This window comes from Artemia franciscana, chromosome 2 (genome assembly GCF_032884065.1).
Source record: "Artemia franciscana chromosome 2, ASM3288406v1, whole genome shotgun sequence".
Lineage (NCBI taxonomy): Eukaryota > Metazoa > Arthropoda > Branchiopoda > Anostraca > Artemiidae > Artemia > Artemia franciscana.
Genome location: NC_088864.1, coordinates 31881513 through 31902234, shown reverse-complemented (window position 1 = coordinate 31902234; position 20722 = coordinate 31881513). Strand labels below are relative to the sequence as shown.

General features: G+C 35.3%; 1 protein-coding gene across 3 annotated transcripts in view; it reads left to right on the top strand.

Moving 5' to 3' along the window:
• The window catches only part of LOC136040210 (carboxypeptidase Q-like), a 68818-nt gene that overhangs the window by 15109 nt on the left and 32987 nt on the right, over positions 1-20722 (top strand). For 2 of the 3 annotated variants that reach the window (XM_065724404.1, XM_065724413.1), the window contains one exon: positions 17347-17562. In XM_065724404.1, the coding sequence (XP_065580476.1) occupies positions 17347-17562 (216 nt within the window). Of the gene's footprint in view, positions 1-6957; positions 7132-17346; positions 17563-20722 lie in introns of those variants that run through there. The other variant, XM_065724393.1, reaches the window with a different exon arrangement.

Sequence of the window (20722 nt, the reverse complement as noted above, 5' to 3'; positions counted from 1 at the left end):
GTTACTATCAGTACTATGCCCCTCCAGGGGGTCAAAGAGGCTTATATAAAGCATATCAGGAACGACTAAAGGTTTTAAGTCCAGACTATTGGGAAAGTTGAGGGAATGTTGAATTAAAACAAAAGACAATACTTCTATTCAAATGGTTACAAAGGCGCGACTGAATTATATCAGTAACAACTAAGTCTATTAAGTTGAAACTTCCAGGGAATATTGAGGAGGATATTGAACTAAATTATAAAAACGCTATGCGCATTCAGGTCGTCTAAACAATGTATCTGCGAAATCTCAGAAACAGCTAAGGGTAGTAAGTTGAAACTGTCAGAAAATGTCCAAGCAAAGCAAAAAAGATTGTCTGCATCCATGTTGTCAAAATGGTGTATCTTGAATATCTCAGGAACTAATATTATGACAGCACATACACCTTATTTGTCAAAATTGCCTATCTGCAATACCTCGGGAACGGCTAAGAATATCGGCTCAAAACTTTCAGAGAGTGTTGATGTCATGATTGGTTTAAATCAAAATACACATGGGTACTCAGGTTGTCGAAATAATGTTTATATAACATTTCTGGAATAGTTAAGGACTTTAGATTGAAACAATCAAAAAATGACCAGAGAACAAAATTAAAATACATTATGTATGTTCAGGTTCACGAATTGATGTTTTTGAAATTACTCGTGAATGAGGAAAGACATTCAGTCGAAACTCCAGAGCTGTTGAGGGGATGTAGAATTGAATCAAAACACACCTTTTGGATCTAGAATGTCAAAAAGTTACACAGCCAATATCTCAGGAATGGCTAAGTGTATTAAATTGGAACTTTCACGGAATGTTGACAGGGATAATTAACTAAATAAAAAGTTGCTATATGAAACCATCGGTTTCAAATGGTGCATTTGCAATATCTCTGGAACGGCTGTGGTCTATAACATTTGCAACGCTCCTTCCAGCTCCTTCTGCAGCAATAATTTTCATGGACTTCCACCAAAACGGCTGGTCAAAGGTTAAGACCGGAGTAAATCCGTACCTTTTCCCCTGATGAGTAGTGAGTGTAAGTGTAGAAAGGATAAAATTTCGTCATTTGAAACGAAATCAATCACAGGAAGATAGAAATGTTGGCTTTGCCGGAATGGTCTACGACCATGACTGGTTGCATGGATCCACTCTAACCTTGCCTAGGTTGCTTGAGATGTCACGACACAAGCCAAAGAACATCTAAGCTTGAATTCTTATCTTCCTCAAGTCCTGGATGAAGAAGATCATAATACATTGTCGGACAAGGAAAGAATCATTTGACTTTCTATGGACGATTCTGATTCCTTCTACTGTATTTATCTCCTCAGTGGTAACATCCCGCCTAGGGATACTTTTTAAGGTGACTAATAGCCCTTAGGTTACAGCAGCAATGACACACATGCAATGAAAGGTGTTTCTACCATCGAGAGTACATATGTTGAGGTCAACGTTGTCTGCCACGTGTTGGACCACACAGTCAAAAATAATTCATGCTGTTCAATTTCATAGTAAACGGTAGTATATTTCTCGAACCTTAGAACTTCAGAATAGGAGGAGCAAAACCCCACCGAATTCAAGGTATCAAATATCAAATAAGAATTTGGAGGAATATTTTTGATGCATTTGAAGAGCCACTCCAAGTAGCAAGGGAGAAATTACTACTCGCGGGTGCATAGCTTGTACAATTGCATGTCCACTTGCGATAATTTTCTCGACAGTGTCATTACCGAAAAACATTTCACTTATAAGCAAACATAGGCTAGAGAGTAGAAACGATAGTAAGTTCTCGTGTGAGGTCAGCGAATTTAGCAGTTTGAAGTTATCCTTGTTGGTTTCTAAATTCTTTATATAATTTCTTATGAACGTCGCACCAGCTTTTATAAGCTCTTTATTCTTGTCTTCTTCGTTTCCAGTTTTGTTAACCTTAGAGAAGTCGCGAAGAATTCTTGATGCATTAGTTTCCAAATAACATCATCAGCTGTTCCATTAACAGTAGCAATTATTATCTGATCACAATAACGTTCAAGAAGCTTTTTTTTATGTAGACCTTCGAGTAAGCCTTACAACCTTCTGATGTCATAAAATCAACAAGGTTGCCTAATGTCACTTGCTCCTTGTCATTTTCTTCGAAGTACATTACAATCTTTTGAAAGGCCTCGCTTGTATCAACGTTTTCAGGTCATCCAGATTTTCTTCTATTTTTTCATCTGGTTCATCTGTCTCACAAAACTGAACTGGGATCGGTCTGATGCTCCAAAACTTGTACTGCACCTTTTCATATCCGTTTTTATCAACAACTGCAAAGTCTAAAACTGCGGAGCAAAAAAAGTAGTGCTTCTTGAAGATGAACTCCAATGAGGTGGGGTGCAATGTGTAACGGTAGGAATGGATTTTTTTTAGAAACAAACTCCTTCTCTTCTTAACAAGTGATTCGATCGACTTTTTATTACAGTAATTTTTACGGCACATTTTATGAACTTTCTGATTTGAGTTTATAGTTCCAAAATTTTCCGATCAACTAACAATTGCATCGTTTATTGAACTGACTCCTATCTTCCTTAGAATTACATAGTTCACATCAGTAAAGGTTTCTTGGCAGATTCCACAGGTGGTCGGTGGGGCTGACACAGATGACGCTGGCATTAGTAGGACCTAAAAGTAAGAATCTCTATTAGAAATATTCACAATGAACATTCTGCATAGTCTATAAATACTATCAGAGCCATATCCAGGGGGAGGGCTCACCCCCTCCTAAATGTCAAGAAAACATTTTCTATCGGACAACGTCAAGATCCAAGGTCCCCTCCCACCTGGGAATAAATTCCTGGATACGGGTCTGAATTTTATAGTTGCGTAGTGAAGGAAGGGGTTGATATTAGGGTGTAGAGAGAGAGAGAGAGAGAGAGAGAGAGAGAGAGAGAGAGAGAGACAGAGAGAGAGAGAGAGAGAGAGAGAGAGAGAACACGAACACGAAGAAAAATAGAAGATGAAGAATATGAAGAGAATATGATATAATATTGAACATGCTGCTAAAGTCCACAGGCTATCTTTTTCCTCCTATTATATCTGGGTAGATGTTGCCTTGGCATAATTTGAAGTGGTCAAGTAGGTTTTTTTAACAATGAGTTTCTTTAGTTATTGAACATAGAAATTAATTCGTAAATTAAGATTGAAGTTTAAAATCATGGTTTAAGATTCATTGTCGTAAGCGAAGAAGTAAAATAATCACCTACTCTTGCCCATGTAGATTAGAATCGGACACTGTCCGGTTTAATCCCCCAAAAAATGTTTGGATCAACCTCCCATCAAGATCAGAAAGAGAAAGCCATCTGACCTAAGAGCATTAAAGAAAAAGTAGAGAGCGCAAATTTTTCTTGATTCTAAAATGACCAGAGAAATTAGGTAAACAAGAGAAAAACTTTCCAGTATTATACTTATAGCTTAAAACACCGATGTTCAAGTTGTCCGAAAAAAAAGACTTACCTAAAATAGTTTTGGCAGTTTAATGTTTGAAAGAATAAATCAACCAAACTAGGAGTTCGTCCTTGAGACATGAAGGCTAGATGGCACTCACACTAATTTTTGTCTGTTTCAACCAGGACCTCACCTAACATGCATTAGAAGCTGATTTCTTTAGAGAACTAAAAACACTAATCTCAACAGATGCTTTTGACAGCTTCACAAAACATTCTTGTCACAACGTACGTATAATTGTAAAGTCACAATTATCCCCCGCTTGCGTTTCAAATTGTAATGAAACAGTATTTATTGACCATAAACTGTATCCTTCCTTTTGATGGCTCATAGAAAAAGATACGCATAACTTCCTTTCATTATTTAAGGCAAAACCTACCTTGAAGGTATATAAAAAGTTAACTAGAAGCCAAAATTGATCAGTAAGCGTCCTGCTTACATGTGCTTTCAAACTTGAATGTTAGCAAAATGGGTCAGCTTGTTCTTAGGTATCAATACATCTATTGAATAATTTCTCACCAAAAGCGTTGAAGAACATTGCAGTGGCCGGCTAATTTTGAGATGTGTGCAAAACCATTTATTTGATTCGGTGTGCGTGGAGGGGGGGTGTAACTATGCAAGACACTTGGACATGACTTTTTTCTGGCATTTTGCAGTAGGAGGTGTAACTTCTCTCTTTGCGGGTCAGACTTTGTGTAGTATCCAACATACATTAATGGATGCTTTATCACATGAGTGTCTGTGGGCAAGGGGGGTCAGAAGTCTCAGGGATAGTCAAAACACAGAACTGAGTCCATATGCGTGATCTATGTACCTGATTCTCCTATTACCGACTTTCTAAAAGTGCAAGTTAATTAATTTTTCTTATTGTTATTTTTGAAGAAAAGACGAGAAAACGTCAATTTAGCCTCGACTAATTTTCGCCGATTTTCAATATTTTGTAGAGAATTTTTTCCCGTTCGAAGAATACCAAAATCAAAACTGTTGCGTTTCGTTTGAGGTAACTCCTGAAGTTAATTTAGATTGACTGTACTAAAAGCCTTGAAACTACGCCTAAAGCCCGAGAGTTTTGATTCTGCCTTGGCTCAATAAGTCTATGAAAATGCAAAACACCTCGTTTTGTTTGATCATTCCTCCACTTCTGCTCAGTTAAAGTCTTTTGTAAGTTTTGAGTGAGACAGTTAAAATCCTGAAGCACATCCACAGAAAAGATGCCCTTAATAGACACTCTTGCTTTTAATCGGCCCAACGGTGATGTGATATCATAGCAACTCTTAGCTGTTTTGTCTTGAAAAATTCAAGTGATTGTTCAGTTGGATTCTTTATTAATGCTTTTCTTGACGTAACTCCAAAACCCTGTAAACAATAAACCACTTTTTTTCTTCTTTTTTTTTTAGGATAACTGCATGATGTCATAACGTCATATAGACAATGATGCGTAATAAATACCAAAAGAAAAACGCTGTGCTTTCGAAAAGTTGCTTCTTACTCAAATTCAATCACTTTTGATTTTGACTCTTAAAAAGGGCACTAGAACTTTTAATGTACATGCAGATTAGTTCTCTCTCGATTTTCTAGGACAATCGATTCTATATCGACAATCTCTCTCGATCGACAATCAAGTTCATCCCTGCTGGGATGAACAATAAAAATAGGTAAGCAGGCAATCGTGATCTCTCCTCATAAAAAAATCCCTTTTTGTAGATAGGAGCCAGAACCCCCCCCCCCCCCCCTATCATAAGGGTTCTGTAATGTGCTGATTCAATTATATGATTTTTATCAGAATTACTTGTCTTTTGGAAGTGATTCTCCACTTCTTTGAAAACCAAGGTAAATGTTTGCAGACTCATAGCTTTTGATGGGTATATTCAAACTTAATAAATTTTATATATTCAGACTTAGTACAAAAAGCCGATTTTTAATACTAATTTCTAAAAATTGCTGATTTTAGTTTTCAGCTACTGTTTGCCCAGGTCACTCCTTGCTTGCACACTTTGATACCACGATCAACTTGACAACCAAAATTTAGAAAATTCAAGTACGTTCGACGATGCTGTTCTTATTTAAGTAATATAGACTAGCCTAATTGATTGTCATACATTAAGGGGTTGAGCCCTCATTGTTGGTTAGCTACAAGGTGACTTTTCAATAACAGGTCTAGGATATTTGAATGCGTCAGGCCTGGGTTTTTCTCCTTATGTCTGGGGCAAAAAATTTAACTTTATATTTCTGCTATACACAGTAAAAATTGTGTGATAAAAGTAATATTTTCGGGATCAGAAGAAAATTTGGATCCTATTGGTATGTGAATAAATTTGAACACTAAAGAGATAAACAACAAAAATATGTTCATGTAGGTAAGTCAATTGAATAATAATTTGAAGTGTATTAGCTTAAATAATTTTAATAATAACCATGTTAATAGACGGCTTAGATGTCCAGCCATTGAATTTCATATACATCTTTTTTCAACTCCTGTTTGATAAAAAGGTGTTAGGATTGTAATGTGACATAAATTTGGTCATTCAACCCCTATTTTGTACCCAGGTTTCTGCCAACTAATTGCAGTAATTTTCTTCTGTTACTGCAATTTAGGAAGTAATACTTTAAAAAGAGCTGCATAATGATATTATTTTTTATTTATTTTATTTTTTTCAGCCACGTTCCTTATTCTCAGACTTGGCACCCACTAAGTGTCAGGAGGACATAAGTGCACATTAAGTTGTTTTTCTTTAAGAATTAAATTCCCAGATTTTCCTAATTTGTTATCCCGACCACAGTTAATAATTTTGATCTGTTTAAAGCTGTTTTCTCTATCTGCATTCGGAGATTAGCTTAGCCCGAGTGAAATAAACCACTATACAGGTGTATTTTAATTAAATATTTAATATGTAGAGTTGACTAGGCTGGGTACATAATATAATGCGTTCTGGGAGGCCTGCTTTTCATATTTTTCTGCTGTAGTTTCAATAATTTTGGTACTAAAGTATTACATTTTTCATCAAATCTTGGTATATTTCATTATGATCAACCTAGCTTCACTTCTTGAGTGTGGTCGGGATAACACGTAAATACACTAATTATTTCAACCAAGCTCATTACATACGAACAAATTTTCTTGTTCACAAAGGAGTCTATTAGGCCTGGAACACAATTCCCTTAATAAAAGGCAGCCTTTAAGGCCGAATTAAAAGTTTCTGCCTATAGTAGGCCTAGTAGGCTACGGGCTTTTTCATAAAAGTTGGCTTATTGCTTAAGGTTTGCTTTGACTTTCTACGACTGTGTCATATATTTAAATAAGTGTTGGCTTTCCCTACCTCTTACCTCATGTTTAATTCTCTATTTAAATTATGCGGAAATAGCTCTCTTTTCAAAACTTGACCTAACTAATCTATTCAACTTGATTAAACATATTTATGATGTAAGATGATATAATCTCATCTGTTGTGAAACTTATCCGGATGTTGTGTCTGGGAATGCTCCAGTGTATATTTGTAATTTGCCACTCTCAAACAAAGCATTTAACAAGAAGAATTTTAAGATGCTAATATTTGGAACAATACTGTTATTAGTTCAAAATGTTATACTTGTGCTTTCTTCTGACAATATGTGTACTTTTGATATAGATAAATACAGGTAAAATGTTTCAGATTACAAGTAGACTAGTTCCTAATAATTTGAAATAAATTTTTAAAAAGGGCATTCTGAGAATTCCTTCAAAGAAATGTAAAGAGCCATATGAAACAATTCATGATAATGAGCCGTAAGTACGTAGTGACTCGGCCCAATATTAACCAAAATTTTAAAAGAAACACAATGTTTGATAAAAATATATACATCATAAGAATTTGGTTTTCCATGCTGATTCCAAAATTATAAATTCCATTAAGCTGAATGTTACCCATCAAAAGCTAAGAACTTTAGAAAATTTGCCTGATTTTCGAAGAAGGGAAAACGCCCCCAAGAATTCGAACTATTTCAAGGAAAATTACACTATCAGCTTCTGCATATGAACCCTACAATGGGGGCTTCTAGTTCCTATTTTAAAAACGCGGAATTTGTATTTTTGTCCGAAGAAAAGTCACGGATGCGTGTTTCTAATTATTTTTCCCTTTTTAAGTAAACAAAAACATTAGAGGGGAACTAGCTTCCCTTCCACGTCCCTTATTTCTCTAAAGACATCTGATCAAAATTTTGAGACAACCATTTGATTCAACGATAGTTGAAAGATCCGATAACTAGCTTGTCGGGATGACATGGCCCACACAGCTCGTGAGGAAATGTCTGGAAGTTATGCAGTTTCCCTTTGTTAAAGTTTAGGGCAATTGTTTTAGTTTCATTACAAGCTGTCTAAAGTGGAAACTATGTTACGTAGCAGCATAGTTTCCGTACTATAGCACTTAGAGGTGCTAATTCTAGGAGAGCATCCATTTATGGTTGACCCTCCTCCTCCATGGGGCAAACTAAAAATGCAAGTGGACAGGGTTTCGGAGCCCAGGGAAAAGTTGGGCTTGTACGATATGAATGAAATTATATTTTAAATACTAATTCCAGTCATCGCTGGTAATTTCTGTATTGTAGAAAGTCGAAAGATAATTAAAAAACTTAAGCATCAATTAATGCTAATATCCACTTTCACTTTCGAGTTTAAACTAGCCAGTCAACCGGTGAATCAGAACAATTAGTTAATTATTACGTTTATGTTCCGTTGATTTGAAGAAATGCCTTCTGACGGAATGGAGATATACAGTTTCTCTGGATCTTCAGACATGTTGAAAAAAGTTCAGAATAAAGAAACCGACTAAATTTAAACCTACAATCCTGCTGTCAAATTTACCCTCTTTCTTTTGATATTCCAATTCAACTAATTGAAATGAACACGTTCAAATAAAAGCGTTTATCACTAGAGACAAAGATCGAAAAGATGACTAGATCAAATAGATAGTGATAACGAACTGTAAGTAAGGAGCGGCAAATATTCACCTAAAATAAACACGGAATTTTCATGACAATTGGCACATTAACAGAAATGGCTTTTTATGCTGATTATAAACATATAAAATTCATTGAGTTTATTTGTACCAACAAAAACCTAGGAATCTGAGAAAATTGGCGCGATTTGTGATAAAAAAGGAGGGAAATCCACTAAAATGATGGCGATCCTAGTGGAGTAATGAAGAAATGAAGGACTTTTGTAATCTATCAATATTCCAATATACAAGCAGAATATGTGGCTTAGGATATCCTATAATATATTTTTTTACATTTTAATTTTTCTTAATTCCTTTTTCGTATGTCTGGGATTTGGGGAGGAATGAGCGAGAAGTTGGGGATGGGGCAGCCCTTTTATGCATGGAATAACTTCAATTCGTTTTTAGTTTTAAAACTCCTTCATAATTTTGGTTGATAAATCTTTTTTATTTGTTCAGTTACATTTCATGAAACGCTATAGCCTTATGGATACTGTACTTTTGCTAACGCATGAAAAACAGTCAAATTTCAATGCTCTCTGTCTCTGCTTTTTATTGGTAACAAAGCCTAGAGAGGCAATAAGCATATAAATTAAAAGTATATAAAAAGGAAAAAATAAGGTAAGAAGTCCTAGCATTCATTTCTACTGAGATATGCCATTGTGTTGGACAGATATTATTGAACAATACCAATATTCTTAGACTTATTTATCAAACACTGATATATTTAACGTCTTCGGGCTCTGTAATTCAAAAGTAAAGCATTTTCAAAGTAGTTTGTTCAAAGTATATCTTTGAATTTAAAACTGGGAAAATCAAATGAGAATTTTGAGGGGTGGGTCTTATTAAGAAAAACTTGAATGTTACTGAGTGACACTGATATTTCTAATTTAATTTTGAATACTAAAAACTTCTATATATGACGTGTTTATACTTCATAACTACAAAAAATCAAAGCTTTTTCAAAGGGAAGAACTAGATCAATACAATCAGTCCAGGTAAAAAATAAATAAAATAATGGGGGATATACAAAATGAAATATTACTTGTTATAGCGGTCTCAGATGTTATTAGATAGTCTCAGACTGATTGTTTCGCCTATAAAGAATATTATCTCGAGGTAAGAACTGAATGACCTTATCAAAGTCAAAATCCCAAACCCAATCATTATCACTATCATTTTCAGTTTTGATACGTTTTGACTCTCGCTGTCCAGGTTGATTTTCATCTAACTGCGCGGTTTTGCGTTCTTTAGCCACAAGCCTTTTGGCATTAACTCTTTGAACAGCTTCCTCGGCTGTTTCTTCTGCCATTGTAGGATTTATACTAAAATTTCTCTTTGAATTAACTATTTGAGCAGCTTCCTCGGCTGTTTCTTCTGTCATTTTAATATCTATACTAAAAATTTCTCTTTGAAACGCCTTCTTATATACTAATAATGACGTCATATACAAAGCCTTTGACGTCATATACAAAGCCTTTGACGTCATATACAAACGTACAAAATACATAAAGGACGTCATAATGCTCAATCCTTATAATGACGTCAGTGGACAAACATGATGTCAGTCGACAAACAACTTATTTGTAATGAACTGTGGCAACTGTTAATACATATTGTATTATTCAATACTTGATTAACATAGAGTTATAGAGAAAACGAAAAAGAACTGAAACCTGTTTTTTTAAATGATTGCCATTGAGCTTGGTTTTTTCTTTTTTATTCTTTTTCTTTTTTAGTATTTCTCTTCTTTTAGGTTTTTTCTTTTTTCCGTTTTTCCCAGTTTTTCTTTTTTTTCTTTTTTTTTTATTCCTTTTCTTTTTTAGTATTCTCTTTTTTTAGGCTTTTTTCTTATTTTCTTTATTTAGTTTTTTCTTTTTTTCTTTAGTTTTACCTTTTTTCTTTTTAGTTTTTTCTTTTTTTTTTAAATTTTTTCTTTTTTTTCTTTTTTTTTAATTTTTTCTTTTTTCTTATTTCTTCTTTTCATTTTTTCTTTTTTTCTTATTTCTTCTTTTTATTTTTTTCTTTTTTATTTTTTTGCTTTTAGTTTTTAGTTCCTTTTTTTCACACATCTATAAGATAAGTATTTATTGTCATTTTTTTTAGTTTTTTCTTTTTTAGTTTTTTCTTGTCTTTAGTTTTTTTTATTCTTAGTTTCCTTTTTTAGTTTCTCCTTTTTTATTTTTTAGTTTTTTTCTTTCTTTATGTTTTTTTAGTTTTTTTTAGCTTTTTAGTTTTTTTTAGTTTTTTCTTTTATCTTTTTAGTTTTTTTTACTTTTTTAGTTTTGTTTTAGTTTTTTTCATTTTTTTAAGTTTTTTACTTTTTTATAGAAGATAGATTTTTTTTAGTTTTTTTTCCCTTTTTTGAATTTTCTTAATTTTTTTTTTTTTTTTTTTTTTTTTTAATTTTTAAGTTTTTTTTTCAGTTTTTTCCTTTTTTAGAAGATAGTGTAACAGACGGACATATAGTTTTTTTCCTTTTTTATTTTTTTACTTTTTTAGTTTTTGCTTTTTTTCAGTTTTTCATTTTTTATAGTTTTTCCTTTTGTTAGTTTTTTCTTTTTTTTACGAAGTTCCACATTTTTGTAGATAGGAGCTTGAAACTTTTGTAGTAGAGTTATCTGATACGCTGAATGCGATAGTGTGGTTTTCGTTAAGATTCTATGACTTTTAGGGGGTGTTTCCCCCTATTTCCAAAATAATTTAAATTTTCTCAGGCTCGTAACTTTTGATAAAAAAGGCTAAACTTGATGAAACTTATCAGCATTAAATATATTTTTTTTATGTAAATATTGGTATTGAAATTCCGTGTTTCAGAGTTTTGGTTACTAATGAGCCGGGTCGCTCCTTACAACAGTTGGTTACCATGAACTGTTTGACTAAGATGGATGCATAGTTATTTTTATAACTGATCAATGCTCTTTGAAGACCTTATAAGTAAGTAAACTTGATAAGTAAAAGACTTGATAAGTAAGACTAAATTTGATGGAACGTATATATTTAAATTCAGCATAAAAATACGATTCTTTTGATGTATCTTTTAGTATTAAAATTCCGTTTTTTAGTTTTGTTTACTATTGAGCCGGATCGCTCCTTACTACAGTTCGTTACCACGAACTGTTTGATTTTAGTTGAATTTATCATTCGGTTTTTCGCATTTGGGATTGCAGTAGAGAAATGGTATCAGATGTGCCTCTTAAACTTTAAAAGTTCTCTCATTACTAAAGAAATTAGATTTTAACTCATTACTAAAGAAATTAGATTGACTTCAAGTCAACTTTTGAACTAAGACAGATAGATTTTTTTTTTCGACGGCAGTCGATAGCTCCTGATGAGCTGATCAAAGTACATGTCATCCCTTTTTGATAGAAAAATTCCTTCATGAAATGTGCCAGTTCGAAAAATCAAAGGGGTTGACAACTTCAGTTGTAAGGTAGGCCTACGCACTGAAACCAAAAATAGGCCGATACCAATTGCGAGACATATAGAGGAGTTTCAAGCAATAATCGGGTGTTAGCTCGTAATCATCTTCGAAAATGAGGGGTTCGCAACTTTTGCCAGTTGCTGTACCTATTATTTGTTTCCGGTGTATTTGGTGGTAAGACCAATTTGGTTCCAGTGATAAGACATGTAGGGGACTCGTTTATTTTAAGATACTTACAGATTAACGACTTAAACGTTTAATCGAAGCAAGGAAATAAAACCGTAGTGTTGCTCTCGCAACATTTTGCTCTGCGAAGCCGAACAAACGTTGCCGCAACACCTCACGTTTCCCATACAACGTAGATCTATCCTAATTTTGGTTCACAGGCTTATCTTTGAATTGTTCCAAACTTTTTAAACTGCATACAAAACACCTTGAGCCTTGTCTTTTCTGATTTTAATCATCACTGCAACCATCGTTTTTACCAATACTACTATCTAGATAAGTGAAGCTGTCAACATGATCGATTTTTAGAATTCCCAATATCACCTCTTTACCTTCAGTTATTCCTAGTTTTGGCGAATTATTCTTCTTTTACACTTCTTTGCGCTTCTCAAGTATTAATCCAAGAGTAAAAATATGGTTGACATATTCTCTCCTCTTCCTTCAACTTCACTGCTCCCCTCTTAAAACTTTATCTGCAGCATCTCTGTCTAAAAGTATCAATCTTACTAAGTAATTTGCTTTACAGAAACAAGGCTATTGCCTCCATAATTATAACACTCGCTCTTATCATTTTTCTTATAGAGGGGCAAGTTTTCATACTCAGTAGATACTCAAAATTTGTATTCATAATTTCCGTAACTTATCTCTAAATTCATCACCGCTATATTTAAGGCACTCATTTCCCACAGTATCAGCACCTGGTGCCTTACTATTTTTTAATCCTTTTAGTACTGTTACTAATTCTTCTTCACAAAATAAATCTTCCTTCAAATCAAAAGTGTCACAAACTTTTTCATTCTTTATTATTTCTTTTCCTGTAACTCTGTCATGGTTAAGCACATTCTCAAAATACTCTACCCTTATCTTTAACTCTTTCCTTATCACTATTTGTGGCCCCATTCCCATCTTTAACTGGGACAAGTCCAGATTAACTATTCACTCTCAATTTATCAACATACCAGTATAATGTTTTACTATTATGCCGTTTGACCGCATCTTCCAGGTATATAGTAATTTATTCATAGCCTTCACTTCGCCCTTCAATAATTCATATTTTAATGCTTTCTCCACTTTCTTTACATTCCTGTTATCTTTTTATGATCTGCCACTCGAGTAATTCTTGTACAAGCCTCTCTATTGAACATAAAGGATTTTCACTAGTATTCCTAGATGTGTTTCTAACTTTCTTCTCTAACACACTAACAGTGACTTCACAAACTATTTTCCCATGATTATTCCATCTATCTTCTACATTGGCAGATTTTAAACTGTACCGTTTAGTTGTCAACTGTTCCGGGAAAGTGTCTCTGATATTGTAATCCTGGAGTCTATGTACCTCATAGATTCCTGGAAGGTAGTTACCCTTCTAAACTTCAGCTGTAGACTCACGCAGAAATGAATAGTAATTGGGTATATCTATATGTATTTATTATTCCTCGTTATCTGTGATAATTATTTTCCTGAAAATTGGCATGCTGACATTTCTGTCCTCAAAAATGATCAAGATAGGTTATGATTTTAAAAAATAGATCTTTTTTCCCCAGGGTGGTCGTATTGAGCCAATAATGGCGCCATGACCTCGTGCAGAATTTCACATTAATTTGCAGTAGAAAGACAGGTGACAGTGAGAATTAGACGCGTTAAGGGTCTAGAGAACTCTTGGTCAAGCCAATTCCCATGATACGTTAATAGATATTGAAAATCATTGCAGGATAACAGTGCTACGACGTCTCCGGTAACCAACTTGGGCCATGTCGGCTGGTGCCTCGTCTGTCAAGTGTGCAAGTTGCCCGACCAATTAAGCATCTAAATATTGGCAGATGTAATGTTTGGAGCTGCAAACTAGAATCAACGCACCTAGTCCTTGCACGAAAGCTCCTTAAATATAGAGTCAATATTTGCCGCGTGTTTGAAACGCGAATGAATGAAGTTTTGTCCCAAAGGGTCACCATGAACGATACTTGTTCATTTTAGTTTTACAACTTGGGCCCTACTGATTGCTCAGGCCAACATGGAGTTGGATTCTTTGTAGATGCTCCTATTGCAAACTGTGTGGTGACCTAGGAACCAGTTTTTTCTCGTATCTCGGCAATCAAACTCAGAGGTCATACAAGCCAAATAGCCATCATCACTGTGTATGCTCCAATAAGAGATAGCAGCAGTTCACTCAAAGATACCTTCTACTACAACCTCCAAAAGACTATCGATAGGACACCGATATTAGACATGGTTTTCATCAAAAGAGATTGAGACACTTGACTTGGCATATCAGACCCTGATGCAGCGACAGCAGTTGGGCCCCATACTGTTGGCGATAGATGCATTAATGGAGAAAGGCTTCCTAAGCTAGCCAGGTACAACAATTTCTGTGCTAATAACACCCTTTTTGAACACAAGGAACTGCATATCGTTACATGGTGCTGGAACAACGGTAAAACAAAAACTCAGATAGATCACATCCTAGTGAGCAGGTGACGAGGAAGCTCCTGCTAAGATCCCAGAGTATATAGAGGAGCTAATATAGGGTCTTCAAACGAGTCTAATCACAATCTACTTGTATGTAGAGTCAGTCATCGTCTAAGCAGACTAATTGAAAAGAAGTATCCCCTCGTTGAATGTGCAAAATAACCCTTTAAAGCAGCCAATATAGGAATTAAACTGTCAGTAAAACAGGACAAAGGACGGTACTGGTCAAATATTGCGAATGAACTGGAGCATACGTCTAAAAATCATAATAGCGAAAAATATTTAAATTGCTAAAAGAAGCTACGAGAAAACCCGTTCATTAGCTTATACACTGAAAGATAAGTGCGGGGAAATCATTCAATGCGAAGAACAATCGGAAAACTTCCAAGAACACTTCTGAGCTACTGAGCCCGTCAAGATCTCATGTGATCTGCCCCCTTTCTTGGGTACTCCTAGGGTACCTTGTGATATAAATCTGAACTATCCGAGTATCATGGAAGTACTTCAAGCGCTTAAGTGCATACTGAGTAATAAGACACCAGGAGAGGACGGAATCCTTACGGAAATATGCAAGGCTTCGCCAACTCTATTGTGCAGCCTAACCGACCTCTTTGTTCTAGCTTGAACGACAAAGGCTTTCCTAAAAGACTGGATAGTATCAGTTCTCATTCCTTTCTCCAAAAAGGGGACAAGACTTTCTACAGAAACTATTGAGACATTTCCTTATTTGATCATTCAGTAAAATTTTTTGTGTTGCTCTCTTGAGTAGATTTAAAGATGTACGTGACAACCTAATCCGTTCTGAATGGGCAGGATTCAGACCAAGGAGGGGCTTCAAGGAGCTGATACTGATCATCCTGGTCATCCAACAACAGTACAACAGGTACCAAATATCATTTATCATCGCTTTAATTGACTTTACTGTTGATTTCAACTCCCTTGTCAGAGAAGAACTATGGAGAATTATGGTTGAAGATAGAGAGCCACAGGACCTCATTGACATACTCCAAAGCCGATGCATGGATACCAAGACCTGTGGCTAAATCTCAGGTAACGATACTCTATAGTGTCTATTGCCCTTATTATTCAACTATATGATAGACTGGATAACAAATATTGCCTTGAGATATCACAGGGGAATTTTTTTTGGTCAAATGGATAGTTTTCTTCAATCCCTGATGGTCTTGAGTTTTTCAGATGATTTTGCTTGCCACATCCCACGGCTTATGATACATGGTTGATCATGTTTTCAACTCTTTGAAGTGTAATGGGCTTAACAAAAGCAGTTTCAAGACGAAAGTGACGGCCGTCAACTTTCTGTTCCATATCAAATCATCTTGGATGGCAAACCAATTGAAAACGTCAAGGATTTCAAGTATCTTGGGTCTATTTTAACACCTGATGGTGGAGCCGGTAAAGACACTTCAGACCAGATATCAAGGATTTGGTGAGTCTTCGCCAGTCTGAAAAAAACTTAATGGGTCAGACATGAAATCTCAACAAATACGAAAATCAGAGCCTGTATACAATGCGCGCAAGTTGTACTGTACACGTGCGAGACACGGCCACTGAAGGCTGAAGAGGCTAGGGCTCTGAAAGCGTTCGATCATCGCTGTCTTCGCTACATACTCCGAATCAACAGATGGTCCATAGCTTCCAGTAGCGAAGTAAGAAGCCACTTTGGTAAGACTGAAGAGCTATCCTTTATCATCAAAAGACATCGCCTTGAACTCTCCAGCCCCACCTTGTGTCACCCAAAAGGTTCGATATGTTGAGACATTCTTATCTACGAGCCAGTACCAATTCGGAAGTGACATTGGGGGGGGGGAAAGAAAAATCTTTGACAAAAATTCAAAGAGGACACTGAACCATGGAGAGGCCTCCAGAAGCTTTGTTAGAGAGGGGAAAGAGACTGGATGAAGATCCCTGGGGAGCTGTAGCCGACAGAACGAAGTGGCTCCTGGAAGTTATTCCGAAGTCCATCGGTGCCTGCCATGAAATTTCTTCGTCTGGTTCCCCTAAAAAGAAAAGGAAGAAGAGAATTATGTATAAAGAAGCCTCTTGCGTGGTGAGTGGCAGGGTTTGAGCGAGGTTGGGGCTCCTTGTAATCCTATTTATATTTGCAAATCAAAGCATAGAAGTTATAATTCTTGCATAGTTGGATCTCGTCTCTCACTTTTTAAAAATTCGTAGCTTATTGCTTCCGAAATTTAAGATGCATAATGAAAATGTCTCACTTAGACTATATATTACAAATCATGAAAACTTAACTCTATACAGAAATCAAATCCTTTTGAAGAATAGTATGAAAGTAAAAAATATAGTTTTCATTCGCCACTCTATTACTGTTTTAAAGGTTTTGATAAAGTAATATAGAAATAAATGTATAGGATAAAAGCAAGGGGAAAATTTAAGTTCTAAAGCGACTATTTGAGGTCTAAAGTCTCCGATAACGATTTTAATCCTTTTTTTTTCTTACTTCGAAAATATCTAAGATGAGTTGATTATGATAGTTGATTACTGAGTTAGTTGTGTTACTTTTGCTAGAGAGGAATAAAAAAAAACTAAATATATTTTCTTGCCCTTGTCATTATCTTTGTTGAAACGAATGAATCATTCGTTTTTTTTATGACTCATCAAAATCTAATCATTCTCAATATTCAAACAGGTGTTTGAATGCATGAGTCATTTCTTCACCGCCACACCCTTGAAGCCCTACTTTAAGGGGTATTGCCGAAAATTACAAGTTTGCTTTTTGTTTTCTAGGGATGTAGCTAAAAAAATAATAAGCAGCTGCACAGGAAGTGGTTTCTACAAGGGGAGAACTTGGCGAACACTCTCTCATTTTGTTGACAATTTTGGATCAAGAATAACAGGATCTAAGAACCTAGAACATTCAATACATTTTCTTGAAAAGAAGTTTAAGCGTCTGGGCTTAGAAAATGTATCCAAAGATCCTGTTGCGGTCCCTCACTGGGTTAGGTGAGTTACTCTTTAATAAATCTCTCATGTGTGTGTTTGAAAAAGGAAATAAGCTCACAAACAAAAGAAAAAGAAAAAAATTCACTGCTAAAAAAACATTATTTCAAGCAATTAGCTTATAAAATAACCAGTTAGAAATTAACACAAAGGTGATATTTTAATTTTTTGCTTAGATAGGATATAAAGCAAAGGCTTTTCCCTGAGAGAGGGAGCTGCAGAAATGAAACTTTCAATTTCAAGATACAAATCCAGTTTCTTCGGTATATTTACGCTGTAGTATTTTATTATGTTTTCCTCTGGCCTCGATTTTGATAAAAAAAATAAAATAAAAGATTCGAAACCCCAGCTGAAAAAAGTTTGGAAGAATAGGAAGTCTGCGAATAGAATAGGAACAAAGTTTGAAATATGCGAACCAAGATTAGAATATTGGAAGCTACAGTAATATCAGTGGTCAAATATGGTTCTGAAGTATGGGGATCCAGAAATCGATGGAAGATTTACTAGATGTTTTCCAGAGAACTTTTCTACGGATATTTTTGGGTACCCAACCGACTGACCGTATTTCAAACAGAAGGTTGTGCGAAAAGTGTGGCTCAATCCCACTTTCTTTGGCTATAATGAGAGAAAAGTTGAGATGAACAGGGCAAGATCTGCGAATGAAGGATGACAGATTGCCGAAAATTGTTCTTTTCGGCCGACTGTCTAAGGTTAAATAGAAAGCAGGTCGTTTTCAGTTAGGGTGGGAGGATGTCGTAAGTAAAGAGTTAAGGGAAAATGAAACTAGAGTTTAGGAAAGAGGGAGGCTTTACCGCCTCCTTTAGGAATAGATTGGGATGGAGGAGCGTGCCTAGCTGTATTTTCATTAGGCGGCTTGATGCTGCGTTGAATCGTTATTAGTAGTAGCGGTCGATCGCAAATAATTAGCTCTTTTGCATTTTTCGGGGAAACACTGATGAGCTAACGACCAGACGCAGCTTGAAAACACCGTATGCATTACGTATCATATTAATTACCTATCAACAAAAAAAAGTGAAAATGATGGTCTACAAAACGAAAGAAAAATAAGAAAAAGATTACAATAATTACTATACCCAAGAATAAATAGGATTTAATTCAAAACAATTCAAAAAGAACATCCATTCAGGGGTGGTCTATCTTTATCAAACAATTCGTGGTAACGAATAGTAAACGAAACTCTAAAAAACGGAAAAAAAAACTAAAAAAACTAAAAATTTTGATGCTAAAAGATACATCAACAGAATGGGATTTTCATGCTGATTTTAAATATATAAGTCTCATTAAATTTAGTCTTTGTCATGAAAAGTTACGAGCCTGAGAAAATGTGCCTTACTTTGGAAAATAGGGGGAAACACCCCCTAAAAGTCATAGAATCTCAACGAAAATCACACCATAGCATTCAGCGTATCACAAAACCCTATCTACAAAAATGTGGAATTTCGTATTTTTTGCCAGAGGACAGATCACGGGTGCGTGTTATTTTTTTTTCCAGGGGTCATCGTATCGACCAAGTGGTCCTAGAATGTCGCGATAGGGCTCATTCTAACGGAAATGAAGAGTTCTAGTGCCCTTTTAAAGTGACCAAAAAATTGGAGGGCACCTAGACCACCTCCCACGCTCATTTTTCCCAAAGTCAACGGATCAAAATTTTGAGATAGCCATTTTGTTCTGCATAGTCGAAAACCATAATAACTATGTCTTTGGGGATGACTTACCCCCCACAGTCCCTGGGGGAGAGGCTGCAAGTTACAAACTTTGACCAGTCTTTACATACAATAATGGTTATTGGGAAGCGTACAGACGTTTTCAGGCGGATTGTTTTGGTTTGGGGGTGGGGTTGAGGGGAGAGAGCTATGTGGGAGGATCTTTCCTTGGAGAAATATGTCATGGGGGAAGAAAAATTCAATGAAAAGGGTGGGGGATTTTCTAGCATTACTATAGAAAAAAACAATGAAAAAATAAACATGAAAAGGTTTTTTTTTAATTGAAAGTAAGGAGTAGCATTAAAACTTAAAACGGACAGAGATTACTACGCATATGAGGGGTTCTATAGATACTTTAACATAAAGAGCGAGGTATTTAGGAGAAGATAAATACCTTGCTCTTTATGCTAAAGTATTTTTAGTAATTTAAACTATTTATTCTACGGCCTTTCTGATTCAGGGGTTATTCTTAAAGAATTGGGACAAAATTTAAGATTTAGTGTAAAGAGCGAGGTATTAAGGAGGGTACAAACCCCCTCATATACATAATAAAAATATAAGAATATAACAGTTTGTTACGTAAGTTAACTCTTAAATTACGTATAATTTTTACTAATAAAAACGTTCGTTAAAAATTAAAAGTTCTTGTTGCCTTTTTAAGTAACCAAAAAATCGGAGCGCAACTAGGCCTCCTTTCCCACCCGTTATTTTTCAAAATCGTCTGATCAAAACTAAGAGAAAGCCATTTAGCCAAAAAAAGAATTAATATGCGAATTTCATTTTAATAATTTATGTGCGGAGAGCCAAACTCAAACATGCAAAACGTTCAGAAATTAAATAAAAAACTAGTTTTTTGAACTGAAAGTAAGGAGCGACATTAAAACTTAAAACGAACAATAAATTACTCCGTATATGAAATGTATTGTCCCCTCCGCAATCCCTCGCTCTTTATGCTAAAGTTTGATTCTTTGCCACAGTTCTACTTTTTAAAACAATTAAAAACTTTAGCGTAAAGAGCGAGGGATTGCGGAGGGGACAACCCATTTCATATACGGAGTAATTTATGTTCGTTTTAAGTTTTAATGTCACTCCTTACTTTCAGTTAAAAAAAAACTATTTTTTTATTTGATACTACTCAGGAAAGAGGCCAGGTCATCAACACTTAGAATAGGGTCGACAATCAAGTGTATTTTCGTAAGAAAAAGATCTTGCGACCAAGTGGAGTATTGAAGAGGGAACTTTGAAAATCAGTTTCCTAATCTCTTTCTTATCCGTCACTGTCGCATGATCCCCAGATGGTGCTAGGAGCAACACATGAGGTGAAACCACGGCATTATAAAGCTTAGCCAAGAGAATTTTTTTTACCAGTGACAAAAGAAGCGAAGCGTATGCTCCGTGTAAGTTCTTCTCTGTGTGGGCTATAATCACCTAGCCAGTTG